The sequence below is a fragment of the Papio anubis genome, chromosome 12, assembly GCF_008728515.1.
Source record: "Papio anubis isolate 15944 chromosome 12, Panubis1.0, whole genome shotgun sequence".
NCBI classification, from domain to species: domain Eukaryota; kingdom Metazoa; phylum Chordata; class Mammalia; order Primates; family Cercopithecidae; genus Papio; species Papio anubis.
Window position 1 is genome coordinate 10,503,916 of NC_044987.1, and position 21,270 is coordinate 10,525,185.

The following is a 21,270-nucleotide window of genomic DNA, read 5'->3' on the forward strand; positions in this document are numbered from 1 at the left end:
TTTTGTAGATGGTCATGGAGACAGAGCCCTCTTGAACAGAATCAGCATCCTTGTGAAAGATGTCCAGAGGTAGCCTTTGCCCTTTCTGCCATGTGTAGTTAGAGTAGGAAGGCAGCTGTCTACCTGGAAGCAGGGCCTCACCTCACACTGAACACTGGGGCCTTGATCTTGGCCTTCAGCCTACAGAGCTGTGAGAAATAAATTTCTGTTTTTCCTAAGCCACCAAGTTGATGATGTTTTGTCATAGCGGCCTGATCAGACTAAGCCACCTAGAAAAATTTCTGATAAAGAAATAAGGAAGACTGAGTGTGGTGACTCAGGCCTATAATCCCAGCACTTTGGGAGACCCTGGTGGGAGTATTGCTTGAGGCCGGGAGTTCAAGACCAACCTGAACAACATAGGGAGACCTCCTCCATCTCTACAAAAAATAAGCAAAATTAACCGGGCATAGTGGCACGTCTCTGGAGTCCTAACTACTCGAGAGGCTAAGGTGGGAGGATCACTGGCACCTGGGAGGTCGATGCTGCAGTGAGCGGTGATGGTGTCACTGCACTCCAGTCTTGGGGATACAGTGACACTCCTGTCTGAAAAAAAAAAAAAAAAAAGAGAAAGAAATAAGGAAGGTTGCAGGCAGATCCTGTGAAAACTTTCCATTCAGGATGAGCCAAAAAAAGAACGAACTAATGAAATAGAATTCCCATCAGATGTGAAGGTTATGGGGAGATGGGAGTTTATTTTCACTCTGCCTTAGGGGATGTACAGTCCTTTGGGAGAAGGAAAACTTGAGTAAAATATTGAGTCTCTAAGGAACAAAAGATAAATCATAGTCCAGGGTATAAATACAAAGCCTTCATCTTGCTTAAACCTGAACCATATTCCCTAGGGAAGTGGCTGAGGAAGCTTCAACACTATATATACCAAGGTACATTATATCATTAAATTGACATTAAATCTATTATGTCCCACCACGTGACAGAAAGGATAATAACAAAGACTTTTTTTTTGTCTGCTGCTAGAGAGGAATCAAATTTATACTAAAAATAATAATGCATAATTCAGAATAATTTTAGGACACAATGAAATTTAATTCTGGTCTGTATCTTAGAATTAAAGAAACTAAAGCCTCAGAGCTTGAAATTGCCCTTCCAGGACGATGGTGGCAAATACGGATGAGAAAACACTAAGGATTTCTGGCCTAAGGAGGGTGTTTCTGAATTCCATGTACATTTGTGTCTTCCTTGTTTTGAGATGGAAGTTCAGGGCTCGAAGATATGATATTTACATTCCCATTCAATGCTGTCCTGATCATCAGGTGAAACCAGTGGAAAACTCTGTTCAAAGGAGCAGATAATGTTCAGAGACACCAGTGAACCCAGTGGTCGAAGTGTCTAACCAGTAACTTCCCTCTCCATAGACAGAACTCTCCTTGTTCTAGATGTAGGACGTTGATTCTGTGACGTGGGGCAGTCACATGGCCTCTCCTAGACTTTGGTCCCTTGCTTTTGGATTAGAAGCAATGTTCTTTGTTTCTATGCACCACCTGAGTCGAATCTACATTAGAGGCCAGCACTAGGTTGCCATGGCCTCCGCCTTTAAGCTTATTGGTGATGAGAGGACTCAAGTGAATGAAGAAATGAAGAAATGAGGGATAAATCATTCTGCCCTGGTCCACCCTTCTCCCTTCTCCCTTTGTCTTTCAGCAGTCATGTTTGCATGTGGTAGCACTGGCCTTCATGCTATTAGGCTAAAGTGATGCTACTCTCTGCTGTATTTGGCTACCTACAACTCGATAAAGGAGAAGTCAGTGTCATTCAGTATCATGACAGCGGCAAAGGCAGATTATGTGAGTCCATATTAGGCTAGTCTCAAATAATCCCAGCATATACTCTACTCTTATGGGAGGAGAAATTGTGGGAAGAACTGTGTTACTCTTGAATGGAAGCTTTTTTATCCTGTGTCCGCAGATACCCTTAGAGAAGAATGGTTCCTGGAAATGACTCTTTCATGACTCAAATCATTTTGCTGGGGTTAGCAGAGCAGCCAGATCTCCAACTCCCTCTGTTCTTCCGGTTTCTAGTAATGTGTATGGTCACTGTGTTGGGAAATTTGGGCTTGGTAACTCTCATTGTGCTCAATTCGTACCTTCACACCCCCAAGTACTTCTTCCTCTTTAACTTGTCCTTCATAGACCTCTGTTATTCTTCTGCGTTTACACCCAAAATGCTGATGGACTTCATAACAGAGAAGGATATTATCTCCTACATGGGGTGCATGTCCCAGCTTTTCTTTTTTTTTCTTTTTGATGTTTCTGAATGCTATGTGCTCACCTCAATGGCCTATGATCACTATGTCACCGTGATCACCATGTAGCCATCTGTAACCCATTTTTGTATAGTATTGCCATGTCCCCTAAAGTGTACTATCACCTTATGCTTGGTTTCTACTTGCTGGCCTTTTCTAGTGCCATGGCCCACACTGGATGCATGCTGAGACTGACCTTCTGTGATGCAAACACCATCGATCCCTATTTGTGTGACATCCTCCCTCTGCTCCAGCTCTCCCGCACTGGTACCTACATCAAAGAGCTGGTGGCTTCCATTGCAGTAGCCATCATTTTCCATTGTCACCACATTTATCTCTTTTTTTATTTTTATTTTTTAATTTTTTTGATTTTTCGAGATGGAGTCTCGTTCTGTCGCCCAGGCTGGAGTGCAGCGGCGTGATCTCGGCTCACTGCAAGCTCCGCCTCCCGGGTTGACGCCATTCTCCTGCCTCAGCCTCCCGAGTAGCTGGGACTACAGGCGCCTGCCACCTCGCCCGGCTAGTTTTTTGTATTTTTTTAGTAGAGACGGGGTTTCACCGTGTAAGCCAGGATGGTCTCGGTCTCCTGACGTCGTGATCCACCCACCTTGGCTTCCCAAAGTGCTGGGATTACAGGCGTGAGCCACCGCGTCCGGCCACATTTATCTCTTGTGGTTGCAGCCTCTCTATCATCCTCCACATCAGCTCCAAGAAGGGCAGGTCCAAAGCTTTGAACCCTTCAGTTCCTACCTAATTGCTGTTTCTCTGTAGTTTGGATCGTGTGCATTTATGTGTCTCAAACTATCTTCTGTTGGGTCCATGGATGAGGGAAAGATTTATTCTGTCTTGTACGCCAATACAACTCCTTTGATGAACCCCTTAATCTACAGTTTGATGAATAAAATGTTCAACTTTCCCTGAGAAAAAACCCTAGTAGGAAAAAGTTTTGACTAGAAACAGTATCTTTCTGTGCATGTAGTTTTAGGACAGGGAGCTTCTGTTGTTATTTAGGATATTTTCGTAGTACTCTTCTTACCTTAATTATTTCTTACTACAGTGAAGAAAATTGGAGTCTTCTCTCAATAATTTGTTTCCCCTTTTCATAGAGCATGTTTTTCTCCTTTCCTCGTTATTTGTATAATTCTTTTCTCCTCACATTTTTTCTTGTATAGTAGTAGCATTAGGGAAGAAATCTATATTTTTATATTGTCATTTTTAACATTACTCTTTCCTCTAGGAAAAGATAAATGATCTGCAAATGATCAAGCAAATTAACACTTTCGAATCACTGTGTTGTCAGAGGGGTGGAAATTGTTATTCACCGTTTGCCACTGGGGGTGGAAATCAGACAGTCTGTTTCTGCTACCATCTTTCCACCCTCTTCTGGGCAAACATATGTCTCCTTTAAAAGCTAGAGATGGAAAGTTTCTTAAGGACTAGTAGGTATAACCTACTTTGCAGCTTTAAACAGCATAGATTAAGCGTTTTTTTTTTTTTTGCCATATAGTTTTCTTATTTATTTCTACACACAAACCAGCACATAAAAGAAGAACACTTTTTTATTACATGGGTGGGAAAGTGAAGATCTTCACGGTAATGATTTACTTAAAGTCACACAACTTCTTAATGAAAAAGTCTAGACTAAACATTTTGCCTTCTGATTTCAAGTCCACTGCTCTTCTTAGTGTATTTTGTTTCTGTTTTACTATTTTTTTTCAGTTAACATGGAATATAAGAAAACATTTCTAATTTGGAAATTGACTGTGCTTTGTTCCAGAATTTTACATAAATTTCTAACAGAGTGGGTATCGCTTCTTTGATGTTTGTTTAGGAAAATAGTTTGATGGTTCTTATTGTTGGGAAAGATGACATCTTTTAAGCTAGTATAAAGTCACATAGAGAGGTGAGTTTTTCAGCAAATAAAAAAAATGACTTTGAAATGTTATCAGGATCATTTATTTCAGAGATCTAGGCATGGGAGTGAAAAGGACCCCAAGAGACCCACGGCTGATAAATGAAATCGCTGTATAGAGAATGGTCAGCAAGACTGCAGAAACCACTTTCATTTTCTGTTGTTGTTTAATTTTTTTACTATTTCTAATTTTTGTGAGTAATCTGAATTTATATTCTAGTCTGTGGAGCACTGTATCTTGTATTCTCAATTAAGCTTCAATAACAATTATAATATGCACATGGTATTACTATTTGGGGAATGCAAGTGGAAAAGCTGTTGCCACATTTGTGGAGAATCAGGTAGAGAAGGAATAGTAACTTCTTGATTAAAAAAAATAGTGAGTGGTGTTTGAAATTCTGCTTAGGAAGACAGAATTTAGAAAGTAAAATGATGGAAAGTGAAATCCCTTATTTAGAATTCTCTCCTTGGAGGCTCTAGCGAATTGTGGAGATCATAAGATTTATCTTAGTGCAGTAAAAGCTGAAATTCCTTGATATTAATCCCAGAGGTCTGGGAGTCCTAGGAACAGCCAAATCACACTTGGCTTTTCTTGGTTTTCATGTGTTCCTTCCATATGGATTTTAAGCTATGAAAACCTCAAACTGTAGCTGAGAGAGATATGATAATTTGAAAAAAAGCTGATTTACCAAATTTAACAAATCATATCAGTCTTTTCTGGAATAGGAGGGTAGATTATTTTTCCTTTGGGCAATCAGACAAAAATATGACTACTCAAAAATCATCAGTCTGATATGGAAATCGACAACTATTTTCTAACATAGCTATAATCGTATTTACTATTTTTCCATTTTTCTAATCTCCATTCAATATTTTGGTACTAAAAAATTTAGCTTAACTTGTTCGTCGGCTTGTTGTTAGTTTTTGATATTCAGCATTGCTAAATTTTTGACTTATGGTTTGAGATGGCCGCCACTCATTCCTGATTGCTGACCCTAGTATCAACATGCCTGATTTAACCCTTAACAAATTCTACTCTTATAAAATAGTTGAAATTGGTTGGAGGTTTCCTTTCATCATTTCTTTTATTTGCTGTCCCTTTTGATAAAATTATTTTCCTTAGTTAAAAAAAAGTATTTAAATAAGTAAATAATATCTGTGCTATTTGGTATTCTGTGGACATTTCAGAGGTGTGTCCATACTTTATGTATTTTATCACTGTTTAAAGTGGCCAAAGAGGTGGATTAAACTGGGTCACTGATCTTTCATGTGAAGATCCTCAAAATGCAGATGAAATCAGTTCTATTTTCAGAAAAGATAAATTAAAAATATGTTCTAATCTAAAACTGAGAAATCCCATAAATCTGGCACCGTCGATTTTTCTCTCTAGCGTTGGGACATGTCACTCAATGTTAATTAAGCTTTGCACCAGATCAAGTATGTAGTTTATCTGCAGGGCTTTGTTGTGCAAAAGAAATACTTTCTTCTTTTTTTTTTTCTGAGACGGAGTCTTGCTCTGTCACCCAGGCTGGAGTGCAGTGGTGATCTTGGCTCACTGCAACCTCTTCCTCCCATGTTCAAGTGATTCTCCTGCCTCAGCCTCCCAAGTAGCTGGGATTACAGGCGTGTGCCACCACGCCTGGCTAATTTTTGTATTTTTAGTAGAAACGGGGTTTCACCATGTTGTCCAGGCTGGTCTCAAACTCCTGACCTCATGATCTGCCAGTCAAAGTGCTGGGATTACAGGCGTGAGCTCCCACGCCCTGCCAAGAAATACCTTTAAACATTAAGTTGTCACTCATTGTCATGAAATGTTACATCTGAGGGCAGAGACTTAATCTTCCTCAGTGAGGGCGAGGCTGGTGCAATCACTTGCACTGTTTAAAGTCCTTCTGCCATAGAGTTGAATTAACCCACTGCAAACATCAGTATTGAGACATGTCCAGGTGTTGTAGTTTCTCTCTGGAGGAGAGTTGTACACAGTTTCCTCTACACTGTCCCATCTGTCAGTCTCTGTGCTCCTCAGGGAGAAGTGGGAGGCAAATGAGGGAGGGAATCTTAGATCCAGTGCCACGGGTAATGGGTCTGGTGCTCAGAGATGTTCGTGGCTTGTTACAAATCACAACATACAGGTGGTAGAGCTGGGATCAGGACTTGGGTGTTGGATTCTAAATTGATCAGGGTTTTATTTTCTTTTTAGTTATACAAAATTTTTCTACTTTAAACATCAGTTAATTATGAATATTATTTTTAGTAAATAAAAGTGTCTTGAAATACAAATAAAAGCAAAATACTCAAATAAGCAAAAAAGTCTTATGAGTATTCTTCATATTTCATATTTCATAGTTCTGTGATTCAATTTAGAATATGTGAGTGTGTTCTTATTTTCTTCTGGCCTATACAATAAATAAAAAAATAAGAATGACCTAGATAAATCATGATTGTTATTGGTGCTTACTAAGTTCCAGGGTGAGCAGTAAGTTTTTACACATTTAATGTCTTATTTAATCTCGCATTAATGATAATTGGCAGACACTGATATAATGATAGTTATATGATTATATACCAGTGTGGCAGAGATTAATGCTGTTCACTCTTCCTGCGAAACATACATTTCCCAGTCTTTCTTGCAGTGTGCTCTTGCATGCGACTGAGTTCCAGACGTGATGCACACTGTTGCAAGGCCAATGTGTGCCATTTCCACCTTCTCTTTGTCCTTCTCTCTGCAGGATACAGATGACAAAGATGCTCTAGTTAGTTATAAAGTTATAAAGCAAAGCCATAGAGTGACTGCCACACAGTCAGGATGGGAAATGTTAAAAATGGATGGAGCTACGATCAAGAAGGGGCACATGGAGGGCCCTGGGGTGCTGGCGATTTTTGATTTATAGATCTGTATGGTGGTTAAAAGCTGCTCTTTTTATAAAAATTTGTTGAAGTATATACTTTGTACACTTTTACATCTATATCATCTACATATATATATATATTTATGCTATGTTTCATAATACAATAAGTTTACAAAGCCCAAGCTCTGCTTAAAGGGAGCAATTAACTAATCCATAAACAGAGATTGAGAATAAAGGCTCGAGTTATGGGAACAGCTTGTTAATACGGAATGGTTTATACAGAAGAGGAACGGCAGAAGTAGTATAAGACATACAGAAGAATCCAGTGCAAACCAGGGCAGAGAGTATTCTCATGTAGTAAGTACAAGATGGGGGATTTCCTCCAGTGTCTACAGGAGGATAAAAGTCAATATACAATCCCATTATATACATTTGTAGTATATCATATATCATTGTGCTTAGCTTAAGGGCATCAGAATGAGGGCATACATATTTTTTCATATTATATAAGTTCATTTGCCCAATGATGGCAATTTACATCTTTCAATAATTGGTCTATTTCATTGGTTTGCAAATTAAATAACTGTAAATTGGTTCATAATATTCCCTTATTTTCCTTTAATGTGTGTAGGCTCTGTAGCCACATTCTCTGATGTATCTGATATTGCTAATTTTTATCTTTTCCTTTTCTGCCCAAACTGTCTAGTTAGAGGAATATCACTTTTATTCATGTAAAAAACACAGCTTTCAAATGAGCTTATTTATATATTCTTCTTCTGTTTCCCACTTTTTCAACCATTATCTTTACTCTTTTATTTTCTGCTTATTTTGAATTTAAAATGTTTTATTCTTGACACTTTATGAGATAGAAGTTTATGTCTAACTTGAAACCTCTCTTCTTTTCCAACATAGGCAGTTGGGTGCCATAAATTGCCATGTAAGCATTGTATTTAACTATGTTTCATGTATTTTCATATGTTGTATTTACATTTTCATTCACTTAAAAATATTATCTGATTTCTGTTTTATTTCATGTTTTCATGTATGTAAAGTTTACTCTTTTTTTCTGGAAACAGCTTTATTTAGATAAAACTAACATACCATGTAATTCGCACATTTAAAGTGTGCAATGCAATGGTTTTGGCTTTACTCACAGAACTGTGCAACCATAACCATAATCAATTTAAGGGCCTTCATGTCACCTCCAGAGGAAACCCCAAGCCGTTTAGCCACTGTCCTCCTATCTTCCACTCCCGACCCTAGACAACTACCCATTTACTTTCTAGGGATGTTTTGTCTGTGGATTTGCAGCTATGGGCATTTTATATCCCTGGAGTAACATAACATGTGTTTTTCGTGACTGGCTTTCCTCACTTGGCATAACATTTTCATGGCTCATCCATGTTGTAACTTACAAATGTGCTTCATTCCTTTATTTTATCATATAATATTTCATTGTATGAATATGCCACATTTTGTTTACCCATTCATCAGTTAATGGATATTTGGATTTTTCTAGTTCTCAGCTATTATGAGTAATGGTGCTAATGAACATTCATGTACAAGTTTTCATGTGGACATAGGTTTTCATTTCTCTTAGGCACATACTTAGGAGAGAAAGCACTGGGTTATATGGTAATTCTATTTTTAAGGCTTGTGATACTGCTAGACTGGTTTTCAAAGTGGCTGCGTTATTTGATATTCCCACCAGTGACAACTTCTTTTACAACCTCATCTCACCAATGCTTATCTTTTTTAAATAATTATAATTATCCTAGTGTTTGTGTGTGGTAATATTTCATTGTGGTTTCGATTCACATTTCTCTCATTACCAATGATATTGAGCATCTTTTTCTGTGTTTATTTGTTTTTTTAAATATCTTTTTGAACAAATGTTTTATCACTGTCCTTATTTTAAAATTGGGTTGTCTTTTAATATGTTTATGCTGTCACAATACTCAGTGTATTCAGGATACTAGATCCTATCAGATATATGATTTGAAAACGTTTCTCTTCTGTGGATTGTCTCTTAACTCTCTTGATGATGTCTTTTCTGATGTTTTTTTCTGAGAGTTTTATTTTTTTATTTTTTATTTATTTATTTTTTATCATACTTTATGTTCTAGGGTACATGTGCACAACGTGTTTTATAATATTACTTCTTAAATTTAGATGCATGATTATACTTTCAGTTAATTTTTATAGTGTAGGTGTCCAATTTATTATTTTGAATATGAACATCCAGTTTTTCCAGCACCATTTGTTGAAAAGACTGCTGTCTCCATTTAATTGTCTAGGCATCCCTGCCAAAAATAAAGTGACCATAAATTATGTGTATGTGTGCTTGCGTGCATGCATGTATAATCTAGTAAGTACAGTGAATTTGTGTCTATTCTCTAATTCTTTAATTTCTTTCAATTGTTATTTACATGAGCTTCTTACTACACTGGCATCTTTTTTTTTTTTTTTTTTTTTTGAGATGGAGTCTTGCCCTGTCATCCAGGCTGGAGTGCAATGGCGTGATCTCGGCTCACTGCAACCTCTGCCTCCTGGGTTCATGCAATTCTCCTGCCTCAGATTCCTGAGTAGCTGAGATTACAGGCACTTGCCACCATGCTCAGCTAATTTGGCATCTCTTCTTTAAGGGCTATTATTCCTGTTGGTTAACAGACAAAAATAAAGGTAGAGGTGGTGGTAAAATGCTTTCAGATGACTATATTCACCATTTGTTATCATCCAGAACAGGAAGAGTGAAGGTGGGGAGGAAAGAGAAAGAGTTTTTCAGTGCTTTCTTTTCTTGAAACACTGAGAGAACTGCCTTAGCTTCTAAAACTCATGAGCTCAAATACTTTTCATGGTGACAGAAGGGGAAGTGAAAGGAGAGTACAAAACAGTTATCAAACTTTTCTTCCACCAGATTTCATTTTATAATATTTTCTTCAGTTGTTAAAATTAGACATATATTCCAAGAATCTTAATTGAGTTTTGAGTCAAAATTCAATGCTCTACCCTACTTAAGAGTCTTCATTTGGATTATTCCTTAGAACATCTTTTTTCTTTTATTTAGTACAAATCTTGTCTAAGTCGACAGTTCCCATCAGAGGGTGCTATTTACCTATGTTACTACTCAAACATTAATTTCCACGGGAAAATGTCCACGCTGTGATATGGACCTACTTCAGCCACATAACTACATGCCTTAATTCATAGGGAGCATTAGCTTAATTTTTCACACTGTATTCATTTTGGTACAGAAGAAAATTCTTACTTTTTATGGCAATTGAAATTTGTAGGGCTTTCTCCTGAAGATCCGGTGTTCGCTCTGTTTTGCCATGGATTATATTCTGAAATATGTAGTGAATTTTAAGATCTAGCAAAATTTCCCCTCCCACCAGCCCCTAGAAACCCATAAATACCCTACTCTCTGCTCCTATTAATTTGACTATTTTAGATTCCATGTCTAGGTGAGATCATGCAGTGTTCCTCTCTGTGGGTCTTGTGTATTTCTCTTAGCATAGGTCCTCCACATTTTAAGTGGTAATCTAAGACTTAGATACACCACTTTCTTTCCAATTTTGTGCATTTCTGACACTCAAATAAAAATGGTGGAGGATCAGAGAAGATTCATAGACATTAGGGGCCTTTGGGAGAGTGGTACCTCAGTTACTACTATTTCTCTCCATAGACAGAACTCTCCTTGTTCTAGATGTAGGTCTTTTATTCTATGACATGTGCAGTAATTTAACATTTCCTAGATGCTGGTCCTTTGTGGATTAGAAACAGTGTTGTTTTCTCCCATCCCACCTGGGTCTAATCTGTATTAGAAGCCAGCACCCAGGTTGCTGAAGCCTCTGCCTCTAATTTTCCTGGTGAAGTGAAAACTCAAGTGAATGGAGCAATGATGAGAGGAGGGAGTGACGATTCTGTCCTGGTTATACAGGTTAAATATCCCTTATCTAAAATGGTTGGAACCCGAAATGTTGTGGATTTCTTATCTTTTCAGATTTTGGAATATTTGCTTTACATACTTAGGGGTAGAGCATGCCACATCTGAAAATTTGAAATCCAAATGCTCCAGTGAACATTTTCTCTGAGCATTGTGTTGGTGCTCAAAAAGTTTCAGAGAACCAATATTTTGTTTCATTTATCTTTTTTGTTGTTGTTGTTTCAATTTCATTTAGTTCTGCTCTGATCTTGATTACTTTCCTTCTTCTGTTAGGTTAGGGTTTGGTTTGTTCTTGTTTCTGTAGTTCCTTGAGGTGTGACCTTAGAATGTTAGTTTGTGCTCTTTGAGTCTTTTTGATGTAGGCATTTAGGGATATGAACTTTCCTCTTAGCACCACTTTTGTTGTATCCCAGAGGTTTTGATAGGTTGTGTCATTACTGTTATTCAATGTTTGAAGAATTTTTTAATTTCTATGTTGATTTTGTTTTTGACTCAATGCTCACTCAGGAGCACGTTATTTAATTTCCATGTATTTGTTTGGTTTTGAAGCTTCCTTTTGGAGTTGATTTCCAGTTTTATTCTGCTGTGGTCTGAGAGAATGCTTGATATAATTTCAATTTTCTTAAACTTATTGATGCTCATTTTATGACCTATCATATGCTCTGTCTTGGAGGAAGTTCCATGCAGTGAACAGGGAACACTTCTACACTGCTGGTGGAAATGTAAACTAGTACAACCACTATGGGAAACAATGTGGAGATTCCTTAAAGAACTAAAAGTAGAACCACCGTTTGATCCAGCAATCCCACTACTGGGTGTCTACACAGACGGAAAAAATCATTATACAAAAAAGATACTTGCACATGTATGTTTATAACAGCACAATTCACAATTGCAAAATTGTGGAACCAACTCATATGCCCATCAATCTCTGAGTGGATAAAGAAACTGTGATATATTTATACAATAGAATACTACTCAGCCATAAAATGGAATGCATTAATGGCATTTGCAGCAACCTGGACGAGATTGGAGACTATTATTCTAAGTGAAGTAACTCAGGAATGGAAAACCAAACATCGTATATTCTCACTGATATGTGGGAGCTAAGCTTTGAGGACACAAAAGTAAAGAATGATGCAATGTGTAAGAATTAAAGAAAGAGGAAAGAAATACAAAGTGTGGTTCAACAGTCAACAATGACAGTTTTATTTTAGAAAACAAACCTGAGAGGGGCTTCTGGCTGAGTTAGGTCAGAGCCACACTCTCTAACAAAGAGCTTTTAAGGATTCAGGGTGGGAGAGTTTACCAGAGGCTTGGACTGCTTCTGTGTTTCTTTGTTGTGCTAATCTGCAAGGGAGAGTTGTGTGACTGTCCCTATATATCTTTCTGCAGCTGCAGGCATACCCCATGAGTCTGCTTTTAGCTTTCCTATCTTAGCACACCTGAAGGGAAAGGAATGTGCTTATTAAGGCCCACTGTTTTACTGGGGCCTATTGAAGTTTGGCAGTTACCCAAAAGACTTTCTTCCCACCTCTCTCTGTGCCCAAGCTGTCTTATCTGTGTTTTACTGTCTGCCCTTTCTGGCTTATTGTAGTTAGAAGAGAAGTGATTTCTTTGAAATCAATGAGGCTAGAAAGGGAGCTGGAACTTAAAGTGACTGTCTGAGTTGATGGTGCTCCTGCTCTGTCACAATGGACTTTGGGACTTGGGGGGATGGATGGGAGAGGGGTGAGGGATAAAAGATTACAAATAGGATGCAGTGTACACTTCTCAGGTGATGGGTGAATCAAAATCTCACAAATCGCCACTAAAGAACTTATTCATGTGACCAAAAACCACCTGTACCCCAATAACTTATGGAAAAATACAAAAAAGTTTAAAGAAAGAAAAACAAGTTTTAGATTTTGAAGCGTTTGAAAAGTTGAATTTTCAGATTTGAGATGCTCAACATGTAGCTGATAAGACGTCGTGAATGGACTATTCTAACTGGTTTAAGTGTTTTTAGCACTTTTAGTATTTTTTAAAACTCTTAGTCCTCTCACAATTAAAAATACAGGAAAAGTTGGAAAACGTTTACATTTTAAGACCACAGTGGTTTCCGTCTTAATTTCATTATTTACCCAAAAGTCATCCAGGAGCATGTTGTTTAATTTCCATGTAATTGCATGATTTTGAGGAGGGAGAGGAGCAGAAAATATAACTGTTGGGTACTAGGCTTAACAGCTGCTTGATGAAATAATCTGTACAACAAAACCCCTATGACATGAGTTTATCTGTATAACCAACGTTCACATGCAGCCCTGAACCTAAAATAAAAGCTAAAAAAGGATCCCAAAGGTATAATAAGGAACACTAATAAGAAGAACCAAAGATTGTATTTAAAGTTAATATCTAAAACTGTACAACTCTTGTACTCATCATACTAAATTAGTTTTACTCTTCAATATTTATTGAAAGGAAAATCATTTCCTCTAAGGTGTTCATTTCTTAAAATAATGCATTTTTTAAAAAAAAAATCTGAAGAACATAGCCTTCAGTTGATGATGTCAGTTGGAAAGTTTCTAGCAGCAAGTTATAGAATGTTCAAATAAAAACCTATTTTAATTAGGAACTATTTTTTCCTCATGTAACAATAAATCTGGAGGGAGAGTGTCCTAGGATTGGTTCAGTAACTAAGCATTCTCATCAACAACCAGGGCTTTTCATGCCACTGTCTTCAGTCTGCTAGTCTTAGACCTCAGGCTTATCACTTCACAATCACAAAATGGCTGTCATAGCTCCATGAATGACATCTAAACACAACTGTATCCAAAGATGGAAACAAGGCAACAAGAAATAGAGTTCTCCTCACATACCTCTCTTTATATCTATCATGAAGTGAATCCTTTCCAGAAGCTAGTAGATGGCTTCCCTTCTCCCTTTAATCATGTGGCTACGTCACATGGCCAATCTTAGATGTAAGGAGAGATGACAATGAGTATGTCCTATGGCCTCTGCCTCTAATTTTATTGATGAGAGAAGGGAGAACGCAAGTGAATGAAAAAATGACGAGATGAGAGAATGTGGACTCTGTCCTGGTCCACCCTTCTCCCTTATCCCTTGGTGTTTCAGCAATCATGTTTGCATATGGCAGCACTGGCTATAGGCTAAAGTGGCACTGCTATTTGCTCTATTTAGTTTAGTAAAGCTCTAAAAAGGCTAAATCAGTGTCACCCAAGTATCATGATAGTGGTAAAGGCAGATTTTGTGGATCCAGGTTGAGCTAGTTTCAACCCATCCCAGCAATATCCTATGTTATGGGAGAAAATACTGTGGGAAGAGCTGGGTTGTCCTCTAATGCAACACTTTTCTCCACTGTTCACAGATTTCCATAGAGAAGAATGGCTCCTGGAAATAGTTCTATTGTGGCTGAATTGATTATGGTGGGGTTGAGACCAGACAGATTTCTAACTGCCCCTGTTCTTCCTGTTTCTAGTAATGGGTGTGGTCACTGGGTAGGGGAATTTGGGCTTGGTAACTCTAATTGTATTCAGTTCATACTTTCATGCACCCATGTACTTTTTTCTTCTTAGTTTAGCTTTTATAGACCACTGTTATTCTTCTGTGTTTATTCCAAAAATGCTGATGAACTTCATAACAGAGAAGAATATTATTTCCTATGCAGGGTGCATGTCTCAGCTTTTTTCCCCTGTTATTTATTTATTTATTTATTATTTCTGAATGCTATGTTCTGATGTCAGTGGTCTCTGATCACTAGTGGCCATGGCCATCTATAACCCACTTCTGTGTAACATTGCTATGCCCCCTAATATGTGTTCCAGCCATATGCTTGATTCTTACTTCTAGCCCTTTTCTGGGGCCATGGTCTATACCAGGTGCATGCTGAAACTGACCTTCTGTGAGGCAAACACCATCAACCACTGCTTCTGTGACATCCTTCGTCTGTTCCAGCTCTCTCGCCCCAGTTAAAATGGCTTTTAACCAAAAAACAGGCAATAACAAATGCTGGCGAGGATGTGGAGAAAAGAGAAACCTGGTACACTACTGGTACTCTGAGAATATAAATTAGTACAACCACTATGTTATGGAGAATAGTTTGGAGGTTCCTCAGAAAACTACAAATAGAGCTACCATATGATCCAGCAATCCCACTGCTAAGATGTATACCCAAAAGAAAGAAAATCAGCATATTGAAGATATCTGCACTCCCATGTTTATTGCAGCTTTATTCACAATAGCCAAGATTTGAAAGCAAGCCAAGTGTCCATCAATAGATGAGTGAGTAAAATGGAGTACTATTCATCCATAAAAAAATAGATCTTGTCATTTGCAACAACATAGATGGAACTGGAGGTCATTATGTTAAGTAAAATAAGCCGGGCACAGAAGGACAAGCTTCACATGTTCTCACTTATTTGTGGGTGCTAAAAATGAAAACACTTGAACTCATGGAGATGAAGAATAGAAGGATGGTTACCAGAGACTAAGAAGAGTATTGAGAAGTGTGTGCGTGTTGCGGGGAGGGGCGGGGGGGGGGGGCAGGGGTGCAGGGGTTGCAGGGAGGGGGTGGGACTGGAAGGTTGGGGAAAGAAGGAAGTGGAGATGGTTAAGTATTACAGACATAGAATGAATAAGATCTAGTATTTGATAGCACAACAGGGTGACTACAGTCAAAAATAGCTTATTGTACACTAAAAATAACTAAAATAATATAATAGGATTATTTGTAATACAAAGAATAAACACATAAGAGGATGGATACCCCATTTACTGTGATGTAATTACTATGCATCGTATTCCTGTATCAAAATATCTCATGTACCCTATAAATATGTACACCTACTATGTATCCCTGAAAATTAAAAATTAAAAACACAAAAGAAAACTAATTGTTTAATCACTTTCACCCTCATGGTTTTTAGCTGGCAGTCAATACTTTTTTAAAAAGAGATTTTGTCTAATGTAAGTGTTATTAAGGCTTTAGTTAAAAGCGGGCACCGTGGCTCAGGCCTGTAATCCCAGCACTTTGGGAGGCCGAAGCGGGCAGATCACGAGGTCCGGAGATAGAGACCATCCTGGCTAACACGGTGAAACCCCGTCTCTACTAAAAATATGAAAAGTTAGCCCAGCGTGGGGGCGGGCGCCTGTAGTCCCCGCTACTCAGGAGGCTGAGGCTGGAGAATGGCGTGAATCCGGGAGGCGGAGCTTGCAGTGAGCCGAGATCGCACCACTGCACTCCAGCCTGGGCGACAGAGCGAGACTCCGTCTTAAGAAAAAAAAAGAAACCACTGTGTAATCTTTATTTAAAGTCACAAACAGCAGGAAATGATGCCTACAATTATACATCTTAAGGTAGGCATACATACATTCTGGCATTGTTACCATTTATTTTATTATCATAACCAAAAACCTTGATTGTCAAGGTAAAAAATACAATTTTCGCTACACTTTCCCTGCCTACATAATTTAATTTAAACAAATCATTGTCATATTTTCCTCTTGTATCCTTGTTTCTCAGAACAATTTTGGTGGCCCACATTTCCTCAGGACAAACCGTAACTCACTCCACATGCTGGAATATTCTAACCATATCAACTTCTCCTTGTTGAGCACTTTTTACCTGCTATATCTTGTGCAGTTGTTTGTATATATTTGCATATAATCTTTACAACAATTACCTAGAAGGTGGTATCATTATCCTAAGTTTACCAATAAAAACTTTGTCATCAGAGAGTTTAAGTGGAATGGTCAAGGCTGAGTAGTTTTTAAGTGGCAGAACTTGAATTTAAGTCTAGGTCAGCTTGATTCTAATTTCCATCTTTCCCATCACATCACCCTGCTTGTTTGTTAGGCTACAAACCTGCTACCTTTGCCTTGGAAAGAGAGAATTACAGAGTTTAACTAAAAGGGATCTGTTCATGAAATACTAGAGTAATTTAAATGCAAAGAAATTTTCTTTACAGTTTCTTTCACCTTGTACATTATGGACAAAAACTCTTCCCTTGATACTTCCCTGGGATTCTCAATGAAGGGGTAGACGTGTACTAAATGCGTTTTATTCAAAACTTAAAACATACCTTCAAAGAAGAAATGAATTTAATATTTGATAGAGCAAAGTACATTTGTCCTCTAATTTACTAAAGTTAAAAAATTACTAAATCTTCAATCAATTAAAAGGTTTTCCAGAGTTCCTCTCTTCTTTCCAATCTTTCTGACTATGTATCTTTCTATTTTCTTTCATATTCCACTTCTAGATGGGGAGCTTTTCTGGAATGTAAAATTCAAAGTCTCAAAACCCTTCAATCAATATTAAAATTTTCTAATATTCTGTACCCATAGAAATATATGATATGATATCTCTTCTTATATTTTGAAAGTAAATTTCAAGAATAGGTATTGATTCATAGTATTGTTGGCAATATTGACTGATTGAGCCAAAAATATTTATATAGTCATATGCTACTTGGTAGCAATAAATATATTTTTCTCATAATATTTTACCCACTTTGCTATAAGCTGATAATTGACAGTATTTTTTTTTATTTGTGCATTTTCCTAGGTGCATTGATATTAACCTCATCTCAGAATTATGGATGCCGAAATCTTTAAATTTTTCATCAGTGGATTTCATGGGGAGATATACCAGCAATTATAATGATTAAGGACTAGTTTAGTGTTAGGATAAGAACTTCAAGTGCAGTGAAACATGGGATCAGTAATTTATTAACATAAGTACTGGAACAGAAGAATTCCAATAGGGAAAAACAGTCACAGAAGTAATGGTTAGTAATGTGGACTCTGTAGAACAATTAAAGCACCAAAGGTAGTTACAAAATAGATCATTCATCGCCTTCAGTAGCACACTTGATGAGATATAGTAACATCATACAGCAACTGCCTACTGATTACCTTGTAGTCAGTAGATAAACACTGATGTTTCCAAAGGCTATTCTTCAACTTACTCACAAAGATCCTATGCCATGTAGCCTTCTCAAATTTTGCCTTCCAACGGCTTTTTGCTTTTTTGTTTTTTTTTTTTTTTTTATTCGGAGCCTCTCTCTGTCGCCCAGGCTGGAGTGCAGTGGTGCCATCTCGACTCACTGCAAGCTCTGCCTCCCGGGTTCACGCCATTCTCTGGCCTCAGCCTCCCGAGTAGCTGAGACTACAGGCGCCCGCCACCACGCCCGGCTAATTTTTTGTATTTTTAGTAGAGAGGGGGTTTCACCGTGTTAGCCAGGATGGTCTTGATCTCCTGACCTTGTGATCCGCCCACCTCGGCCTCCCAAAGTGCTGGGATTACAGGCGTGAGCCACCGCGTCTGGCCCCAACAGCTTTTTTAAAACAACTTTTGGAGGTATAATTTAAGTAAAAAACCATACATATTTAAAATTTCCAATTTAGTCAGGTTGATATATGTATGCACCTGTGAACTACTACCACATTCAATATAATAAACATTTCCCTCACTCCCAATATTCCTGTGCCTTTTGGTAATCCATCCCTTCCTCTAGCCCTATCCCAAAGTAACAACTGACCTTCTTCTCTGTCACTATAGTTTGGTTTGGTTCATGCCTTCAAGAACTCTTTATCTTGATAGGTGTACTAGTTATTTGAGTGAATATATTTATCAAAACTCATTGAATTATATACTTAATACCTGTTCATTTTGCTATATGTAATTATTCTGAAATGATTATAATATAAAAATAAGAGAATATAGAGGACTTTATGACTTCAAGTGAGCATAATTTTTAAAGAAAATGAGTCATAAATATAGCCACATTAAAAAACTTCACAGTAAAAGGCATCATACAGAAGCTAAAGGCAAGCTACAAATCAGAAAAGGATAATTGAAACACAAAAGGATTGATATCCATACTTTAAAAAACCCCACAAATTAATAAGTGAAGGACAAGGAGCCTAATAGAAAACCAGGCAAAGGATATAAGCAGCAATTCACACTGAAAACAGAATGCCCAGTAGCCAATAAACAAATGGAGCAATGTTTAACTTCACAGAATCAGCCAAATATGACCATTTACTATACTACATGTCAAGGACTCATATGGTTTAGCCCTGTGTCCACATCCATGTGTTGACAGAGAGACCTGTAATCCCTAAGTGTCAAGAGAGGGAGGTGACTGGATTATGGGGGCGGTTTCCTCCATGCTGTTCTTGTGATAGTGAGTGAATTCTCACAAGATCTGATGATTTTATAAATGGTAGTTTTTCCTGCTCTCACACCTCCTGCCATGTAAGATGTGCCTGCTTTCCCTTCTGCCATGATTGTAAGTTTCCTAAGGCTTCCCCAGTCATGCAGAACTGTGAGTCAACTGTCAATTAAACTTCTTTGCTTTATAAATTACCTAGTCTCCAGCAGTTCCTTATAGCAATGTGAAAACGGACTAATACAGATTCATTTCTGTACTGGTTGTAGTTTTGGTCTCCTTTATCTTTCCTAGTCAGGAGGCCATGTGTAAATTGGGAGACAGGAAGCCCTGGCTCCAGATTCGCTTGTGAAATTGTATTCCTGGATATACTCATTTGTAAAGAAATTACACTACTCTAATTCTTCCTTTCTTATAAAACCGTCATGAGAGTAAGATAAGTAAAATGTGGGAACACATAAAATTGTAAATCTTTATAAATTTGATACAACATCATTTGTTATGATTCCTCTGACTTGAAAACTATGAAGCCCTTTCTTCTTTAAAGGCTTGGATTTTCTTTTTCCTAAAATGGGTACAGGCAAGTTGTACATGCACTTCTCAGGAAGCTATCAGTTTTATGGCTATAAACCTTAAACAGAATCTCAACATATTGAGAAATAGTTATTTGTAATGAAATGTCAGACCCAATACATATACACATACCTTTCTGCATACAGGTTTACAATCTATTTAGGAGTGATAACATCATCCACAAACATTAATCTCTCACAAACATTCACAGTGTCTTTTAACATGGCTGGGAAGAAAACAATACAGTGTTTCTCAAATTGTGGACAAGGCACAGCTGAAGACAGACTTGGGAAAACTCATGTAAAGCATAAACAGAGTTCATTTTCTTAAAGACCTAATTTGGCTTAAAAATGTGATGGTGTAAACCCAGCAATTTTTATGTTAAAATTATTGATGTACTAGAAGGTTGAATATAAATAAGACACTTAAAAATTGCCACAATTTTAACCTGTATTCTCCTCCTCATTTCATGCCTTTAGCATATTAACTCTTATCTGCCATTTGAGTTACTTTAGTAGAAAAATTTAAGAATTATCAAAAGAGCATAGAAGCAGGACTTAGAGGACTTACATTGGAAACCTGGCTCCAGCACAAAACGCCTAAGCCTCTGTCTTCCACAGTTCTATCAGTATAATTGTGTAGGGAATATTTAATATAGATAAGTGCACCCCAGGAGAAGCCTGGCAGGCTGTTCAAAAGGCCCCACAGAATGACAGTCACAGCCCTGCTATATTAATTTTAGTCTAGAATCTGCCCTCAGCTCTGCAAGCTTGCACATCTAATTTTGTCTGCAGAGGAAATCATTCTTTTGGGAATGGATTTCACAGTAACCAAGCTCAACCAGCTGATGCACAGGAGCAGAATGCTAGTTTTTAAATTACAACAAATGCAGGACATTGGAAGGTATTGTCAGTCTTCTGATTCAGTCAGGTTACATGGGAGATAGATCCACAACCAGAAGGTCAATATATTAATTTAAAGGAGAACTGAGTTTGTCACCGGAACTTGCATAATGCAGTCCGCATGACTCATTCTTTCCCTGTAGAAAGGCCGAGTGTGAAGCCAAATAAGTACAATCCACTAAGTAGGAAAATGGAACAAAGTGAAAAAAATCAGCTATGCTCGTCCTCCCCTTCATTTTATTTTAATTACAATTTAAATGGTATTTTAATTTATGTTTGTTATTATAGTAGATAAAATAGCATAGTAGAAGATAAACTGTTAATTAGATACATATTTACATTATCATGGAATGACTATTGAGGTATATAGTGTCCTCTTTCTGGGCCTCAATTAAAAACGGTGAATTGATCAAATAAACTTGATGACTATTTTCAGCTCTAAGACGTCCTGTTAATAGGAATAGCTAATATTTACTGAGTGATAGTTCATTCCTTTTTTTAAAACCATTAGGTTTCTTTTAGTTTTCCTTTTTGATGATACAAAATGTCAAGTCATTCTAATAGCTAAATTATTATTCATACTCTTTCCTTAAAATTTGTTCTTAGAAAAGTAGT

At 37.5% G+C, this 21,270-nt stretch overlaps 1 protein-coding gene across 1 annotated transcript; it reads left to right on the plus strand.

The window, feature by feature from the left end:
• The first annotated feature begins 724 nt into the window (after positions 1–724).
• LOC116269799 (olfactory receptor 8B4-like) lies at positions 725–17,674 on the plus strand. Its single transcript, XM_031653864.1, is given in 3 exon segments — positions 725–2,350; positions 2,353–2,696; positions 17,572–17,674. Coding segments are annotated over 3 exon segments (816 nt in total). The 5' UTR covers positions 725–1,981.
• The last annotated feature ends 3,596 nt before the right edge of the window (positions 17,675–21,270 follow it).